Raw genomic sequence first — 13,238 nt, 5'->3', positions numbered from 1 at the left:
ACTGATAGGAGTAAATATTTTTCCTCTACCAACCAGTTACGGTGCTTGTGAGAAAGACCAAATTATTGATAGGCAGCATAAAGGGAGAACATTTTCTCCTAGTTGTAGATTACAGCTGCAGGCTGAATGGATTTCAGGAAGCTTTAAAATGAGGAAATGTAATACCTTCCGGGGGAGGGGGGAAAGCCAGCATCCATTTCTCCTCTCCCTGCTCATACAAGGAAAATATCTAAGAATATGAACAAAACTACATTTACTGAAGCCTGGGGGCTCCAATGGACTTGCGGGCGGATGTGTGGGCCAACGTGAAGCATAGCTTAGTGTCTGGCTCCTAGGTTCAAAGACAAACAGCAGCTTGTAGAGGAAGAAAGCCGAAGGCCAAAAACAGCCCCGTCTTCCAGGACACCTGCAATCATATTCTGCTCTAATGTGCACACAGTTCCCTTTCTGGACCTGCCAACCCAGAGAAGTGGCTGTGAGACAATCTCAGCTGTATCTTCACTTTTTGCTGAAATTTAAATCACTGGCTCTTGCTGAGAGCAAAGTATTTTTGATGCTTTACACAGTCTTAGGTGCTTTGCATTCTGCTCAGGATTCTAGTAAAAAGATTTACCCCCATGTATTAAGAAATGCATATCACACATAAATGTACATTTTGCAGATACATCAATATGCCCCAATTACTTGAAGTATATTATGCATATAAAACACGTGTACGTGCATCACTGATTATTTCCTTAGTACACATTCCGGAAAGATCCCAGGACCTAAACACTTTAAAGATGCTATGCAGTCGAGGCCCCTGGCTGGCTCAGGTGGTAGAGCGTGCAGCTCTTGATCTCGGGGCTGTGGGTTCAAGCCCCACGATGGATATAAAAAGATTGCTTTAAAAAATAAAATCTTTAATAAAAAAAAAATGCTACACAGTTGCTGTGAGAAGAGAGAGATTTCACAGAGAGAAGGGTCAGCAAAGAAGGCATCTGCGCTCGCAAGAACGCAGGCAGGTGCCGCTGAGGAAGAGGCGGACGGTAGGGGCTGCGCAGGTGTCCTGCATCTGCCTCACAGCCACTCCCCAGGCAGCCGCCCTTCAGGCTGCCACACAAGGTCCACCGAGCCCACACCCACTTTCCCTAAGTAAAGGCAGCCTTCATTCATCCCGCTGCTTCTCCATCTCTAGAGCGCCCCCCTTGTCTCCTGGGCCTGAGAAGGCTCACTACCACCCGGAATACCAGGCCACCAGGCTGGGTGAAGGGTTACAAGGGGAAGGGACATCCCCGAAGCCCCTCTGCTCACAGACTCCTGGAAGAACCTGTAAGGGGCCAGCCATAAGGAAGCCTGGAAATGTACTCATGACTCTTGGCAGCCATGTGTCAAGTCAAACATTCTATTGCTGTGGAAGAAAGGGAACATAAATATTTGGGACAACGAAAGGTCTGTCACAAGAACAGAAAGGAGAATGAACTTGTCAGGAAAGGGAGCCAAGCAAATGATTCCCTGTTGTCAGTTTCTGGGTAGGAGGCGCTGTCTTATCTCATGCTTATAAAGCATATACCTATCAGTGTCTAAAAAACCCAAGAGTATGAAGAATTATTTCTTCTTTTTAATATCTGCAGTGAAGAAAGGATTCCACTTTCCTGAAATAATTTTTTAAAACAAAACAAAAATGCCCTCCCTTCCCCTGAAAGCACTTTGACCACAGATCCCCCTTGGCCCACGAGCTCACACCTTCCCACCTCCTTGACCAAAAATCCCCATCGATATAAAAGCCACACTGGACCAGCACCTTAGAACAACCAACATACACTCGTGACAACATCATAAATTAGAAAATCACAGCAACTTTACTCATTTGCAAGGTACAGAAAGCATAAAATGTTTGTTTCTCCAGACTGCCAACATCAACTTTTCAAACTGTTTAAATAACACCAATAACATAATTAGATACCACATCTTTTAGAAACCTAATGCTATTTATTAGCTTTAAAAAATATTTTCAACTGAAACCAATTACATATTTACATATGTAAATATACTATGTAAAAATTACCTATACTTCCTTTGAAAGACAGTGTGATAGTTATCAATACTAAACTTCATTATAATTTAAGATTCCATATGATAAAACTGTTAAGGCCTTAAATGTAATTATTTGGGGGGGGGTGTCTAAATTACAAACTTCACCTATCTTAGAACTGGAAGGAATTTTAGGTACTCACCTGGTTCAGCAAACTCCTCAGGACAAATAAAGAATTATTATCACTTTTTAGATCAAGTTACACAGACTATTGATGTTAGGTGACTCACCCAAGGCCGCATAGTTATTAAATTTCCTCCTTCCTCAGTTTTTTTTCCCCCAGGCGAACAGATCGCAAAGCTGATTTCATGTGTAAGCATAAGACATTCAAGTGCAAGATAATTTACTAAGAAATCCCATTCCAGGATCCACTGTGCTTACTTAGTAAGATAAATTAAATCTGTGTAATGAAAATACACAACAAGCATTGCATTTAGCTTCTTGGCTTCAATTTTAATTAGTAAAGCGGAGCCCCTACACTGAGGAGAAACATGATGCAAATATCAATATAAAAATATTGCTCGATTGGCTGAGTTTAATGCATCTAGCTGAGTCCAAAACATTCATTATCTCCAAAGCCATGTTTTCAGAGGAAAGGAAAGACATCTAAATAAACAGAACATAATTCAAAGAAGGTTGGTGTGTTTGCATTTAGAGCACCCTGGGTTGGCAGGCTCTGTATTTGACTCCGAAGTGCTAACCAAGAGGACCATCTCAGAGGCGGTTGGGCGCAAGTCCCAGGTCTTCTTTGTAAGTGTCCTCAGAAAGCCAGGACACATGGACCCTTTCTTCAGGAGCACGTGGCTCTAGGAACAGGGCTGAGCCCCCAGTGATGGAGTGTGGCCATACTGGGAAGAAGGCAAGTCTACCACATGGAGATCTCATCAGTGGCCCCATTGTAGGCATGGGAGAGGCTGCAGGGGCTCCCGTTGATTTGGGAGATCTTCCTGGTTACTTCTGTATAGCTCATGCTTTCTGGATGAGACAAAACTTGGAGAGATTTGGTAGGAATGTAGTTAAAAATATATTCCAAGAAAACGTTTGTTATACCTGAAGAAAGCAACCACTGATCTCTGGCTGGAACGTGACGGTCTCAACCTTGACGGGTCCTTTGGTCAGAAGGGAGGACAATGGTTTAAGTAAAATCGAAATGTCTGGCCTCCAATTTTCTAGAACACACTACGTTTATGCAACAGAAATCTGGGAAAACCGTGTAGCCAGTCATGGACCTAGATGCATCAGACAGCATCACATCTAGCAAAATGTACAATTATATTTTGGAGTAATTACAATTAATTACAATTATTTTGGATTACACTTAAAACCATCTGGAGGACTTTTTCTCTTGAGGGGCTGGCATCAACCACGTGGCAACCAGGGTTCTCCATCCGCTGATAGGACACTTCTACCCTGGGGACAGGCAGAATGAAAAGAGTTGGCTTATTTTTTAACACGCCTCTCCATGCAAATGCTATTTTCCTACCACAATGTACACAGCTTACAGCAAGGGCCCCATCTGGTTTATCTCACTGTTTCCCTCGGCCACTAGCTTTGTCCACGGGAGACATTTGATACGTTTTGTTTAATAAATCATAAATTCATAATAAGGCTTAATAGCTAGTCTTTTTCGAAACCTATTACCCAGCAAACATCAGCATTCTGCATGACTCTTCTGGTTTCTTCCTTGGGGTAAGCTCAGGAAGGTAATCACGTCATCCCCATTTTGCAGAGAAAATAGCCGAGGCTCCAAGAGATTAACTAATTGGACAATCGGGGAAATTTCTCCACGGTCTGTGCCCTGAAGGATCTCAGACAAGGCAGAGGTCCTCAGCACAGGCGTTGTTTTCACGGATGCGTCTTCTCAAACCTCACCAGGTTTCCACATCTCCCTTTGGTGTGAGCTAGCCTGGATGCCTATGAATGACTGTGCGGACAGCCTTGCGGGAAGCATGACGGCAAGTGGTTACAACAGGCGCCGTAACCACTCCCGAGCTGAGGGACCTTATCAAATATCTTTCCCGTCTGCCTCTGTCTTCTCATCTGTATAATGGGGACTGAAATCATGCCTTCTTGGTGAGTTTGTCACGAGATCTAATTGAATTACTACAAGTAAAGAGTGGGACGTGGTTTCTCCGCACACAGCAGAGTTGTTATTCAATTATTTATAACAGGATTGTGTTATGGTAGCACAGCTATTGTTGTCTATTTATCTAAGCTACTCTGCTTTGGCTCTTTGAACCCGTCCTACAGAGCTGACTCAGGCTTAGCCATAAAGCAAGAAGACGGCCCAGCTCTCCCGCTAGGGTTTCACAGATTTCTAACGAAAACAAAAGCATGGTCTTAAAAAATAAGAAAGACTGTGATTTTAATCCTAGTTTTATGACAGAGTAGCTGTTCAAATCTGGACAAATCACTTAGTCCTTTGAGCCTCCGTTCTGTAAACTAAAACATGGCTCCTGTTGTCCTTGCAAGGATCAGAGAGCACCGGAGCCCACACGCCTGACACACGGGAAGCACCGACCAAGGAAAAGTCGCTGCGAGCACATCAGCACTCCATGCCCGTGAGATCCTGACTGGGGAACCAAGACCCAGGACGTGCATGGCCTTAGCCAGGTTCACACTGTTCCTGGCACAGCCAGGACTAGAAGGAAGGTCTGAGGCCCAGTCAGATAGCCTGGGGCTTACAGCCTAAGCCCTGGGAGAACAACACCGTCAGAAGGAGCTGAACTAACTTGGAGGATATTGTCTCGTGGGTTTGAACAGTGGGAACGATGTCATTTTTTCCACATTCCTGAAGTCAGAGCTGATCCCGGCTCACCACCCTGACCAGGAAGCCCTGCCGTGCACGTCGGGACACGTACTTTTGACGGAATACGCTGTTGGCCTCCAGTTCGGCCTCCTCTCTGGTCCTCTCCATGCCTCGGCCCTCAATCCGATGCATCCTCTCTTCGGGACTCACTGTGAGCAGCAGGACCAGGTCTGGCTTGAGCAGGTCCCTGGGCCACTGGTATATAGGGTGATGGGCCGGAGGCAGGTGCTGGAGCCCCCCAGTCACCTCAGTGGCGATGGCGTAGGTGGCTGTGCTGTGCCAGTACCTGGGAAGGAGAGGACTGAGTTCTGCATCCACATAGGCCAAGGTCAAGGTGCACCTGAAAATCAGCTGGGGGAAAAGCTGAAACCAGGGATGGCTCTGCTCAAGTCTTCTTTGCATCGCCTACATTAAATACATAAAACCAAATCTTATTTTTTTATTTAAGATTTTTTTTTTTACTTTGAGGAGGAGTAGAGTGAACGAGAGAACACGAGTGTGGGGGAGGGGCAGAGGGAGAAGCAGACTCCCGCTGAGCCAGGAGCCAGATGCAGGACTCTATCTCAGGACGCTGGGATTGTGACCCGAGCCAAAGGCAGACGCCTAACCAACTGGAGTCTGCTTGGGATTCTCTCTCTCCCTCTCTCTCTCTGACCCCCACTTTCACACACACATCCTCGTTCTCTAAAATAAATAAATCTTTTAAAAGAAATAATAAATAAGTAAATTCCTAAATTATTAATCATTTTATATTTGAACTTCTTTTCACAGTGAAAAAGCCATACTGGAGTCTACAAAATAAATTCAGTGTTATCTGAGCTGCATATCAATTTATACCCTGCCACCTACTTGCTCTGTGAGCACAGGTAACTCATTTAAGCCAGTATAGCCTCCATTTCCCCATCTGGAAAATGAAAAGCATGCAAGCTTTGTTTTCCTTCCACAGTTGCTGTAAAAACAGACAAGTGCTTTAAAAATTGTATCACCCTGTCATTATAAAACAATACCTATTGTTACTGGACATTGGTTGTGACTAAAGCTGCATTTTCAAATGAAGATAATACAGACAATACTGAAAAGGACCAAAAAAAATTAATTTGGGAGGTGACCAATCCTAATAGCACCCACACCTCCAAGCCCTTGTCCACCTCCAGAAATGTGCACTGCAAAGCCCCAGCCTCCATAACGGCTAGCTCCCCAAGTCCCAACCTGGGGCACTCCTCTCCACCCCGTCCCTGATTCACCACCTACAAACGTGCACTTCCCTTCTCTGGGAGATGTGTCTCGTCTCCCAAGCTGAATAAATCCATGCAGGGTCCAGGCGTTCATTTTCCTGGCAACCAAACTACAATTTGCTCTGCATTTTGCACGTGTCCCATGTTCACTGAATTAAATACTCAGCTATGAATACAGAGGCTGATATCATCTTCATTTTAAAAGCCTTCTTTTTGTAGAAAAACCATCAGCAAGAATAGATTTTTAAAGGTAATGAGGGTGATTAAGTTGCCAACCTTAACCACAGTCACCATCAAAAACGACTCCGTCGCCCTCATTTGTTCAGCTAGACGATGGTGTAGTCTAAAATGGATTTCATTATAATCCTTACACATGAACAAAACCCACCCAGACAACAAATAACCGCTCTTTTCTTCTCATCTGACAAGGTGATACAGTATCTCTCTAAAGAGCAAAATTGCCGACAATTCGCAGACACAAAGAAGAAAAAGCAAAGGAAGAATGAGCTCTGTTTTCTACAGCAGGAGCCCGCACACTGACAATGCTGTGCCTCGTTTTAAATAATCATACCCTCTGGCCATCAATTTCAGAGTCTCCACCATTTAGAATTTTCCATTCCTGCGATCAGGCAAGCTGCATCGGTTCAAATCAAATGCAATTTACCGACACATTGTACATAGCTTATATAATAATGCTTTATATCTTAATAGCAATTTGCTATTGCAAAGCACTTCCCCCTGTATCAACCCATTGGATATTCATCAGAAGTTTTAGTGGTAGGCAGGGAAAGGATATGGAATACCTCCATTTAACAAATTAGGAAACTGGGAACAGAGAGGATAGGTATCTGTCTACACGCAGAAGCCAGTGCAGTCAGTTCCAGGACTTCGGGACGTCTGAAGAAATCATGTGCCTCAGGAAGTCACCCTGTATTAGGAAAAGTTTAGTCTGTCTCCTTGAAAAAGGACACTGTATGAAAAAAATATCTCAAATATGGCCGATCTAGACTTGTTAATAATAGGGTAAAAACATCCCACAGGCGAAGAAGTCCTACAAAGGAATGCAATTTCTTACCCTTCTCCAGGATCCCCTATAACTTGCAACCTTGAAATAATGATCTGGCCATCCCCAAAGTTAAAACAATCTGCTGGCATTGTAGTTTAGATGATAGCACTGGCCTTCTAACTTACTTTTACTGTGTTCATCTCTCCTGGCAACCCACCACCTCCCACTTTATTCCCTACATACGCTCAGAATTGCCATTTTGTAAAATATTTCAGAGATACAGAACAGCGTACAGAGAAAGATATTTCAAGAAAGGAGTAGAGGTTTCCAGACACAGCAAACTAGCCTGAAGCTCATCAACTTAGCCCCCAGGAACCAGTGGAGACCCTCGAATAAAGGCAGGCTGTGCTACATGTTCATGAGGACACGAATCACTGGAAATTCTCAAACACGGCTGTGGGGGGAGGGCACGGTGAGTGGTTCCAACCACTTCAGAAAACTTTTTGCAATACCTTCTAGAGCTGAGCACACGTGAACCTCACATCCCTACAATTCCACTCCTGGAAATCTATGCACCAGAAATGCACATGTACCCGCACCAAAGTTACGTACAAAATATTCATAGGGGCGCCTGGCTGGCTCGGTTGGTGGAGCGTCCGATTCTTGGTTTCAGCTCAGGTCATGATCTCAGCATCATGAGATCAAGCCCGGAGTGGGGCTCTGAGCTCAGCACAGAGTCTGCTTAAGATGCTCTCCCTCCCCCTCCTCCCCCCCACCCTGTACCCTCTCTCTATTAAAAAAAAAAAATGTTCATAGCAGCAAGGCGAGTCTCCTATGCAGCAAGAAGGAAGTCAGATGCAAATAGCATTAACGCACAGCTGCAAGTACAGGCAGGTCGAGAATAGATCAGACAATTGCACAGTGATGGAGGTCAGGGCAGTGGTTGCCACGGGGGGCCAGAGGGGGCTGGGGAAGGATAGGCAGGGACTGGGAAGGACAATGACATGGCTTTATGGAGTGTGGTGACATTCTAAGTCTGGATGTGGGTGCAGGCATCCAGACTTGGGTGTGTTCGCTCCTTGAAATTCCTTGAGATTTACATTTATGATTAGTGCTTTTTCCTGAATACCTGTCATACTTCAATACAATTGCTTATCTTTCCAAAAATAAGTAAAATTGCAGAAAGCGCTGCACATTCACTGAACGTTAAGCAATAATTCAATTGCAGGAGACGACCTTTTGTACCGCGTATCAGCTGCATTTCTCTCTCCTTAGCTCTCTGTTAAATTTGTTCAATATCCTTTCTTCCTTCCATACTCTACAGTTTGTTATTACTTGGCATGTATTCTACCAAGCGTCTATCTGCAGCGTGATGTTTCCAGTCAAAATGTAATTTACGCACACTGATGCCTTGTACTGGTTTATACCGCTGAATGGTGTTCCATTTCACAAATATGCTAGTATCAGTGTGCCCTTTTTTATACTGATGGGCTTTTGGTTTTTAAAATTTTTTCAATATTAAAAACACAGCTGAGGGGCGCCTGGGTGGCACAGCGGTTGAGCGTCTGCCTTCGGCTCAGAGCGTGATCCCGGCGTTATGGGTTCGAGCCCCACATCAGGCTCCTCTGCTATGAGCCTGCTTCTTCCTCTCCCACTCCCCCTGCTTGTGTTCCCTCTCTCGCTGGCTGTCTCTATCTCTGTCAAATAAATAAATAAAATCTTAAAAAAAAAAAAACACAGCTGAAAGAAACTCTTGTGTTTCTTCAGGAGGTCAAAGAAGTGTTCGCTTTGCTGCCCCTTACAGCTTGTGCTGCGAGCCCACTGTCCACCCCCACCAGCACCTTGTAAGGCTTCTACCCACCCCAGGATCTCCAGTTCTGTGTCTTAGCACTTGTTCATTGGTTCTCACCAACCCAATGAGAGCAAAATGGGATCTCACTGTGATTGCAAAATCCATATCATCGAGTTGGGTGATTTTAAGCCGAGGATGGCTTACCCGCCATACATTTCATTCTTGTGGTATTTTAAGCAATTCTTAGGTATGGAATTTTAAAAATCTAAATCATTTTATGTCACTCCATTATCTGAAAGCTTCCGATGGCTCCCCTCTGCACTCAGAATAAAATCCACACTATCTTGGCCCAGGAGCCCTGCTGTTCTATCTCCTGCCTCTCCCTGTTCCTTCATCCAGAAAGCACCCCCTCATTCACTGTGTTCTCATCACACTGGCCTGTTTCTGTCCTTGAATTTGCTGCCTTCTTTCTGTCTGAAGGCTTCGTTCTTGCTGACCCTTTGCTCCATAATGCTGTTACTCCATAGCTTTCCTTCCCATCTCTTCTGGGGCATTCAGAACTCAGATCAACGTTACCTTCTTACACAGGCCATCCTCAGCCATATCCACCTTGACTTATCCTCTTCGGAGTATTTATCATTATCTGATACCCTCATAGGTCTTTATGCACTTGACTATCCTCCTGCAATAGTACGTTTGCTCCGTGAAAGCAGAGCATCATCGTTTAGCTCATTTACCGTTGAAGCCCCTAAATTGAGAACAGTCTTTGGCACACAGTAGATGCTCAATAAATGTTTTATAAAGAAGCTGATGAACAAATGGACTACTGAAAGCATCGATTTCTAAAGCAAAGGCTTTGTCAATACCGTCAACATGCTATTTCTAGCTCGGTCACATGGCAAGTGACTTAGCCCTTGTAAGACCTATGCTTCTCATCAATCAATTGGGGGTGACATTTAGTACCCACCTAACCATGTAATAGTTACAGTATAATACACGTATGCTCTTGGCAAAATGCCCACCTGTGGTGTAGGTGATTAACAAATCATAGACATTATTACTATTATTATCATAATCGAGTTTGACTTAATAAACAAAATAAGGGGTATACTTGCAGGTACACACACTTACATGTTAGGAGGAAAATGTCAAATTCACAGCATCTTTATACCTACCTGTCTACAATCACAGGAGATTTGCTAGATTCTTTAGCTATTTCAGAAGCCACAATATAATTGCCCAAAGAGTAAAAAGCTCTTCTAATGATAGTTGGTTCATCATCAAAGATTTTCCTCCACTGGCTGATGCAAGCGGGTGGCGACTTTAAGAGCACAGCCTTGAGTGAGTCTGAAACTGACTGGGTCACAGTGGTTTTACCTGCAGAACAGACACAAACATAGGGCTTCGTTACCACAGCCACCATATCGCTCCCAAATACTCGTATTAGCCCAGAAAGAGCCTCTATCCACCTGTAAATTAAAGCAGTTCATTACCTACTACGATTCTTGATTTAAAAAAAAAAAAAAAGATGCAGACCTTTAGGAAACAGGGTTTCCTCTATGTGGTATCACAACACTTGAAAGAACACCAGAACGGTGCTCTTGTTTACAAATTAATGATACACTCTGGCCTAGACCTCCAGGCCTTGGGAAAACCTCCACCTGCTTCCTCAGAACACTCTGCACCTGCTGCGGAGGGAGCCCCGCCTCCCACTGAACCACGTGACGTCCGCCCCAGGCTCCACCTCCTGCTTGGCGTATCCAGGGGCCCTTGGCGCCTTAGCTTCTCCTGCTTTTTTCTTTTGGGCTAAGTGTGAGTTGTCTGTTGTGTTTTGATATCTGTTCGGCAGCTCCATGGCTTTTCCCCTCCGCTTCCTAGCTTTTCTTAATTTTGCTCCAAAAGGGTCCTCTGAACGGCCCACGGCTCCCAAATACCCCAGGCTGGCTCAAGTCCGGCACTTTTGCCCACGCTGCTGCTTCTGTCGGGGAGGACCGCTTCTACCTTCCTCACCTGTACTGCTCTGAGCTGTACTGAAAACACCGTCCAGGTGTCAGCCTTTCCAGAGCCGTCTCTGACTATGCCTCTGTTCCCCACACCGAGGCTGCATTAAGCGCCTTCTGGTGGTCACCCCCCAGAACACCTGAGGCCCAGCCCCTCCCCCCTCCCCCGGCCTCNAGGTCTTATTCATCTTTGCATCCCAGGCCTGCCTAGTTCCGTGCCTGGCACACACTAGAGACTGACGGGAAGCTTATGAATTGAACTCTGTATCAAGTTTTACTTATTAAGACCTGTCTATTCCCGCAAGGGATCAATTAATCACATTGCCTATAACTCAAAGGAAATATTACCTGTGGCATCCAGTCCTTCGATGGCAATGACCGGGAACTTTCCTTTCTGGACCTGCTCCGGGCACTGGTCAACCAGGTCAAGCACAGCTTGAGCTTCAGGAATGAAGGGTATACACTGCAAAACAATGTCTGTGCATCAGCAGTGAAGCAACGGGGCTTTTGCAATATCTAACTGCTGAGAAAAAGATTGCCCAATGCTAATGAGGCGTAAGTTGTGTTTGACGCCCTGTCACATTCACAGTATTGAACCTGGGGGGGGGCTGAATTCCTTCATTTTTTACCGAATAGCTGTGGCTCAAAAAAGGCGATAGCGGCTGAGATCACTCTGCCTGCAACCCTCACTAACCAGCTACCCCAGAGGAGGAAGGACAGGCAAGACCTCAAGTGCGGAGCAGTGTAACCCAGCAACCATGGAACAACAAACAGCACCGACCTGGCTCAGCGTGTCCCCTGCGGAAAATCAAGTAAGACTGCAGCTCCCTGGAGCAGTCAGCACCGTCCCTTCCCAACCGCTAGGGGGCGGGGGAGAGAGCCGCGCCCCGCGGTCACCAGGTGAGTCGCGCAGGAGTTCTCACCTCTGCTCTCCCGCACTACCTACTACTGCCTCTCTGCAGCGAGGCCCACACGTTTGTACATGCGTGTGCTTAATCTTCCAAGTGCTTTCGAGGATTAACATGGCCAGCCTTCACGGTCACTCGGTGAGGGCGGCAGCATTACTATTCCCCTCTACGGACTAAGGAAACTGAGGCAAGGGGGGATTAAGAAACACTAGGTGACACAGGTAATGAATGCCAGCGTCGGGACTCAAACCCAAGCGATTGGTCCTGCCCTTTTAACAGCTTCGTAATGCTATTCCAGAAGCTTGCAAAATGCACTAAATTCCACAGTGCAGCCTCAGAAACCCAAGTCTGGACATGCCAGGCCCCGCCCAGGCTGCGCTGGTAAAGAACCTTCGCTCTCCTTCCCTGAGCACCTGCTGTGTGCTGGATCTCTGCTTGTCCTAAACACCGCAAGACAAGTGTTTGACAGGAGAAAGGGAGAACAGCGTGGTAGCGCAACCTGGACCGGCAGCCGGTAAGCAGGCATCCCACAGTTTTAGAACAAGTTTCTTAAACCCCAAACTCATGCCCTTTTCTCCCCAAAATCATGCCCTGGCCTCCCAGATGGCATGATCCTCCCCGGACTCGGGGGCCTCTTTCCTCCCGAGGCGCCTTCAGCACGCATTCAGAGCAGGCCTGGCAAGTGTGGCGTTGGGACATCAATTCCCGCCTCGGATGGGAAGTTCTGGCGGCCAAGAATAGAGAAAAGAGCCACAGTGTCTAAGCCGGACTCTGGCACTCAGGAGGCCCGATTTGTCGACGGAATCAATCAATTCCCTGGGCAACAGAGGCCAGGCTGGATAGGCCGGGAGAGCGCGCGCTGCGTCCACTCCCTGTCTGGGGGGCCCACCCGAGTGCAGGGAAGGGGCAGAACTCTTACCGCCTCCAAAACGGCGCGGGCGGCCTCCCGGTGCGGGAAGACCCCAGATCTGGGCAGGTCGGGCACCACCGGGTGCAAGGCGGGCTCCGGGGCGGACACGACGCGCTCGCGGGGGCCCACTTGCCGCCACCCCGCGCCGTCCCGCAGCTCCCACAGGCGCTGCCACACCTGATGGCGCGCGTCGCCCACGAACTCGCCCAGACGCGGGCCCTCCGGGGACTCGCCGAGCAGGGAGAACAGGGCGCGCCGGGTGTCGGGGCTGTCGCTGGGGTCGTGGAGCAGGAAGCCGTGCTGCACGCCGCCCGCCCCGCCGCCGGGGCCATAGCACAGCAGCCGGCGCAGCTGGCACCGCTGGAGGGGGTCGCGGCGCAGCTGGTGCAGCAGATGCTGGTGCAGCCGCGCCGCCCGCACCCGGGCCGCGCAGTCCCCGCCCGGCGCCAGCGGCACGCACAGCGAGTAGCTGCGGCCGGGCGGGCCCAGGAGCGCGGCCACGCG

General features: G+C 47.2%; 1 protein-coding gene across 1 annotated transcript; it reads right to left on the bottom strand.

Annotated features, from left to right (window-relative positions):
- Window positions 1-1,818: 1,818 nt before the first annotated feature.
- On the bottom strand, window positions 1,819-13,238 carry CMPK2 (cytidine/uridine monophosphate kinase 2; the record flags this gene model as incomplete). The annotated part of the gene is made up of 5 exons (XM_019801765.2): window positions 1,819-3,484; window positions 4,936-5,169; window positions 10,092-10,293; window positions 11,265-11,379; window positions 12,744-13,238. Coding segments are annotated over 5 exons (1,164 nt in total), but the record flags the coding sequence as incomplete, so codon positions are not given.

Source organism: Ailuropoda melanoleuca, chromosome 4, assembly GCF_002007445.2.
Source record: "Ailuropoda melanoleuca isolate Jingjing chromosome 4, ASM200744v2, whole genome shotgun sequence".
NCBI classification, from domain to species: Eukaryota; Metazoa; Chordata; class Mammalia; order Carnivora; family Ursidae; genus Ailuropoda; species Ailuropoda melanoleuca.
Note: the sequence above shows the minus strand (reverse complement) of the source record. Positions and strands in the feature narration are given on the sequence as shown.